Source organism: Bicyclus anynana, chromosome 4 (assembly GCF_947172395.1).
Source record: "Bicyclus anynana chromosome 4, ilBicAnyn1.1, whole genome shotgun sequence".
Lineage (NCBI taxonomy): Eukaryota > Metazoa > Arthropoda > Insecta > Lepidoptera > Nymphalidae > Bicyclus > Bicyclus anynana.
Window position 1 is genome coordinate 13,812,949 of NC_069086.1, and position 6,283 is coordinate 13,819,231.

Below are 6,283 nucleotides of genomic sequence, written 5' to 3' on the forward strand. Positions count from 1 at the left end.
CATTAATAATACCGATAGTCGTTTTGTTTAGATTAGTCATTAGACAAAACCAGATGATGTAGAGATGGGGGTGTAATGAGTTGCAAATGAAAGAAACATTGTGACTATAGTGAAGAGAACTTAAGACTACGATTTACACGGAAGACTAAGCTAAGTATGGCGTGTAGAGTAGAGTCAGGAGCTTGGCTTTGCTTTCCAATCCTCCTCTCCACTTTGAAGTAAAGTAACCCCCATTTCTTAAAAAAAGAGAAAAGACTCTTTTTTTCGAAATCGGTACAATTCTGCAATAACCCAATTCAATTTGACAGATAATGATCCCTACTATCACTTGTGGTAGGGATCGCTATACGTTTCCAGTGACCCTGTATGTATGTGTATCATTTATCATACACAAAATTCCAGTCAGAATGTAGAATTCTTTGTTGTGAATTTGTCTGTCCGTCTAACATCAATCCGGCCGAGTGTCAAGGCTGTCTTTATCACAAATAGCTCGTGGTGTCATGTTGAAAGTAATCAATATTACTTTAGTATCTACCTATTCGGTTTGAATTTCAACTTGATCTTTTTATCTACTTTATAGATACGTATTGTACCTACGTATTGTAGGTCTGAAAGCGACATACAAAAGTAAACTATAATAGTTTGTAATGCGTAATTTTATATGATATTCCATACATTTACTGGACAATAATACTCAAAGAAGACTGAAAAGTAATAATACGTAGTAATAAAAGTAAAATCAATCAGACACGTTTGTGACTGATAATGATAAAGCCATCGGTTGGGTAAATGCCTTTCTCTAAGGCACCGCAGAGATGCAGAAATGATAACAGGCACCTCCAAGTGCCCAAATTGTTGTAAGAAAACGGCACTCTTTCAGTCGGCATACAGGATCAGACTCTGAGACCAATGAAGTGCGACAGGGAGATATAATCTCCCCGAATCTATTTATTTATGTCACATTGCAAGATTTATATTTATGCTTCTAAACTGGCAAAGTCTTGGCATGATCATCACTCCATACCGCAAGAGACGATCAACTCTGTGTATTTAGCAAAGTTTCTCAATAGTTTATTTTGGTATTTTCGGTTAAAAAACCCCGAAAAGCCGTTACTTATAATCTTATCTACTACCTACTGTTTTGTTTTCAGGTTCCTACTTATTATTTTTATCTGTCATTTGAACATAGACGTTTCAAAAGTGATTATACGAGTAAACTAAGCCTACTTGAAATAAAAGAATTTTGATTTTGACCTACATTTTTTTGTGAAAAGGGACAAAAATTCACGACCAACTTAATCTAAAAAAGAGCTAAATTGCCTAAGAGTTTATTGTAAGCAAGATAAAGAGGGAAGATTAAAGTGTTGGAAGATGCAATTAATAACGTAATTAGAAGGTCCTAAGGTCAACTTATCTGATATTGACGTATAACATTCTTTATGTACGAGTAAGTAATAAACGACACATGCGGTGCCAATTAATTTCTAAAAATATTGAGATAGATATGCCGTCAAGGCGTCCATGTTTATGCAACATAGGTTGATTATGTTTACAAAAAAACATATCACGTTCTAAAACTTCTGTATTTTTAAAGGCTTGACTACAATCATAAATTATAGGGTGGATAGAAAACAATGATAAGGTTTATCTAAATGCTTATTCATTACTGCCATTCGGATACTCAAAATGTATTGTAACGTTAAATAGGTAGTGGCTATGACCTAGACCAGACATTTTCCTTTTTTCCAAACAAACTATATGAATACCAGGTACCTACTTGTAAAGCTTACTGTGCATGTGCAGTGGGAGACTAACATTCCGCAAGACCAAAGTATAAAAGTGAATAAATAATATGACCTAACAATTGAACTAACTAAAAATGGTTAATTGGTCAGTTTGTATTGGTACTCCATAGAAATACTCGTGGGTGCGAGAGGATTATCAGCAAAATCTCTCTATAACGTGCCCGCACTAGAATTGCAGCAAGTTCCATATTAGAAAAGGTATCCAAAGCTGTGATGGTCGTCCTTAACCCTACACCATCGGTCGCAAGTCCGGGAATCTGCTCGGAGTTTTATCTGTGCCACACGATGGACCTGGCAACGTATATGCATAGGCAGCATAGGTGCATAGCCCCATTAGTTTATGTTATGCATTGATATTGCAAGAATTGGTGAATGTATACAAATGGGCAAATTCTGTAACGTTATTGACACGAGAACATGGCGGTGGCAGGCAATTCCCAATCGAGCTGCGTACGCCTCCAGTAACGGATAGCATATTCAATTTGTATGCGTGCGTCATCCTAGAACGGCAGCTCAAGTGACGGGCTTGGAGGATACTTATAGGTTATGAGTATCTATTGTGTTTAGGGCCGGTATACACTCGTTTTCCGAATCCGTTGTGTGATACGGCACCGCCTTGAAACTAATCAGAAGATCGTCGTTATCAACCTATATTCAGCTTACTGCTGAGCTCGAATCTCCTCTCAGAATGAGAGGGGTTAGGCCAATAGTCCACCACGCTGGCCCAATGCGGATTGGCAGACTTCACACACGCACAGAATTAAGGAAATTCTCTGGTATGCAGGTTTCCTCACGATGTTTTCCTTCACCGTTTGAGAGACGTGATATTTAATTTCTTAAAATGCACACAACTGAAAAGTTGGAGGTGCATGCTCCAGACCGGATTCGAACCCACACCCTCCGGAATCGGAGGCAGATGTCATAGAACTGGGCTATCACGGCTCTCAATCACATAATCGGAAGGTAGCACATACAAATACGATGCTATATTTCGCTTTTTAGTTTAGTAGAAACATTTTTGTGATTTTGAAGTCGGTTGTAAGTTTTATTTTTAATAATGTAACCAGCTATATGACAAGGAGCTGGAATGGCGACCCCGCACTGGAAAGTGCAGTGTTGGTCGACCACTAGATGGATCGAGGACATCAAGCGGATTGCAGGGAGCCGTTAATGCTGACGGCTCAAGATAGTGGTGTTTGGAAGTCTATACAATAGGCCTATGTCCAGCTGTGGACGTTCATCGGGTAACTAAAACTATTCGGAAAGCTAACAAAATGTATGGGAATGATAGATCTGATCGACACTTGATCACGTGACCTGTACATAGCGAATGTCATTCCCAAACATTTTTTAATTTTCGAAGCGTTAGCGTTTGTAGAAAAAGAATCGACATGCCACATGGCTACAGCTCCAGGGTCCGAAGTACCTACTAGTGAACCGAGCGTCAAACTTTTATACCTACCTTACTTACTTACTTAATATTAGAGGTTTTGTGATAATCTCTGGATCTACTGAACGGATTTTGAAAATTCTTTGACTAGAAAGTTACGTTGTTTATGATTGTCATAGGCTATATCTTAGCCCCGTTTTGTGACGGAAAAAGAAATTACACGAGTAAAACCTGGGATGTCGGCTAGTCTAGGTACTAATAAAGTTGAATGTTGAGATGCTCTCATCTTCCCAGTCAAACACTTGACAGTGACAACAAATAATAAATCGGCCAAGTGCGTGTCCGGCCACGCGCAATGTAAGGTTCCGTAGATTAAATTACCACTTTAAACCTCTATTTAATGCACAGAAATACCGATAACGATACCCCACACCATGGGATAGACGATAAAAAAACCATCCTCACTTTAGGGAAAAAATCCTAATTTTTTTTCATTTTCGTTTTACCACTAAGACGTAATTAATATACATACCCATGCCAAATTTTAGCTTTCTAGTTCTAACAGAGTGTGAGTTTATTTAATTAATTGACAACTGAATTTGTATGCAATTTTCGTCCTCTGAGTACGTTTTTTAAGTTGGTCGACTAACTCTTTAAATTGCTACTTAGCTGTTATAGTTTTTCCCTACTTTTGTGATTTTCTTCAGGTATCCATAAACAACTGTTTAGCCGGTGGAGGAGGAGACACTTAACTCTAACGAATATTAGCTTTTGAAACCTTATTTTTTTCAAACGGATCCCCAAATTGGAAAATAGCGGTAGGACGTGGTGGACGGATAGACAGACAGACGGACTTGGCGAAACTATAAGGGCTCCCTGCGGACTACGGAACCCTAAAAATAGCTACCTACTGTGAATAAACCCTACCTCCTTGTACGGGTTGTACGCTATCACGGTATGAAATATAAATAACGATGTAAAATGGATCATGTGTCGTTCAATATTGATATTTCATTGGCACACGGATTATCGTGGTGACGTGTTTACTCTATTATCGCTGGTAAATACTCGTAGTACTGACTTCAACTACTTCTAGCGAGATTTATAGCTACCTAATACTATGAAATGAAAAAATTATAGTCTTCTATTTATCTGCCATGATCAGTATAGTACTTATAGTTGTCGCCCTCTATTTTTTATTTTTCTTTATATTAGTATTAAAATTAAAATTAGATATATTTAAATTAAATTTCATTTTGTGTAGGTACTAAAAGCAATTGTGTACCCGAAGGTTTCATTATTTTTTTATCCATGTGCTTGAATGAAGATCGTCATTGTGCAGACACAATAGGGATTAAACAGGTAGGGAGGCGACTGGCGCCGGCGCTACCTGCCGGCGGAGGGGGCGGCGGGAGGAAAACAACGCTTAGTAAACAACTCTCTTTATTAATATAATAATAATATCGTTATATTATTATAATCTTCATAAATGTAGGTACGCTTTATAAACCCCACATACAAAAATACAATCTTACTCTTATAAACTATTTATTATACACAAAAATAGACTGTCATTTCTTAATGACGGCATAATGCACTATGGCGACGTGTATGTTAAGGCACGGTGTTGCAGGGCTACGCCCCGGGCGGCGCCGGGCGGGCGACCACGACTAGATCACAGAACAGGGGAGCGGCAGCAGCGGCGGCCCCGGCGGGCCCTCATCTGAGCGGCGCGGGGAAGGCGGGCGCGGGCGGGCCCCAGCGCGGCGCGCACGCCAGCGAGCACGCCGCCGCGCTCTGCACGGGCACGAAGGCGGACACGCGCGCGCCGCCCGCCGGCAGCGCCGCCAGCGCGGGCCGTCGAGCGCAGTCGTCCAGCAGGTACGGCCGGAACAGCTTGAAGGGTTTGCGGGGCTCGGGGGCGGACGGCGGCGGCGCGGGCGCTGCCAGCCTCCGCACCGACAGGTCGATGGGCTCCGTCGCGGGCGCGATCACCGGGATCGGCGCGGGCAGCGGCGTGGGCACGGCCACGGCCACCGGCGTGGGCGGCGCGGCGGGCGCCGGCGGCGGCGACGGCAGCCTGGCGCTCTCCGGCGAGCCGACGCAGTACGGCGGCGGCGACGGGGCCGGCTGCGGCGCCCGCCTCAGCAGCGCCGCTCGCAGCGCGGGCTCGGCCTGCAGCCACTTCTGTATCTGGCGGCGGTGGATGCCGAACTTCCTGGCGGTGGCGCGCTGGTTGCCGCGGCACTGCGCGTCGCGCCTGTACGCGTCGAGCACTTGCAGCTTGAACTGCGGAGGGAAGATGCGGCGGGAGCCGGCGCGGGCGTCGGCGCGGCGCTCGGGCGCGGGGGCCGGGTGTGTGGGGGCAGCTGCCATGTCTGGCGACGTGTGTGCGGGCTGGCGGTCGGCGCCGGACTGACTGCCGCGGGCCGCGAGCCGCCGCCAGTCGCTGCGGCCGCGGGATGTGGCGGCGCGCTCGCTGCCAGCGCCCAGCGCATACCGCTCGACGTGAGCGCGCGACGAGAGCCGCGTATATCCGTTAGGGCGTGATCACATCACTCTATCATTATTTTATAATATTTTACATAAATATTATTAATAATATTAATAATATTAATTTAATTTAATTATCTGTGATTTCACAATAACTTTGTTTTATCAAGTAATTATAGGTACATAGTTGTTTACACGATACTAAAACACAGACACACAAACTTTTTTAATTTTTTTGTTTGTCTGTGTATCTGTATTTGTGAACAACTGAATTTCACGCTGACAAAGTTACGTGCTCCCGCTAGACTATCCGCTATAAAATTTCTTAGTTTCAGAAGGTATAATTGTCTGTGTATTATAGAATGCCTTGTCCTTGACAAAAGAATCGCTAAGTCCTTTGTTTTAAAAATCCATGTAATTTTTCACCTGTTATCTGTAGGTACAGTATGTGATTATTTTTGAAATGTGTACTTTCTTAGAATAATGTAAATTTAAAATATCGCTAAATATAATCAATAGTAGTGCCAAGGTTAATTTACTATTATCTCAAACCTATAGGTAAGGCTTCAATAAGACTATGAATTATTGTTGAAAA

At 42.8% G+C, this 6,283-nt stretch overlaps 1 protein-coding gene across 1 annotated transcript; it reads right to left on the minus strand.

Moving 5' to 3' along the window:
• Positions 1 to 4,621: 4,621 nt before the first annotated feature.
• LOC112055415 (atherin-like) lies at positions 4,622 to 5,701 on the minus strand. Its single transcript, XM_024095507.2, has one exon. It carries the CDS (start codon positions 5,569 to 5,571, stop codon positions 4,915 to 4,917), a length of 657 nt encoding a protein of 218 aa, XP_023951275.2. The 5' UTR covers positions 5,572 to 5,701; the 3' UTR covers positions 4,622 to 4,914.
• Positions 5,702 to 6,283: the final 582 nt, after the last annotated feature.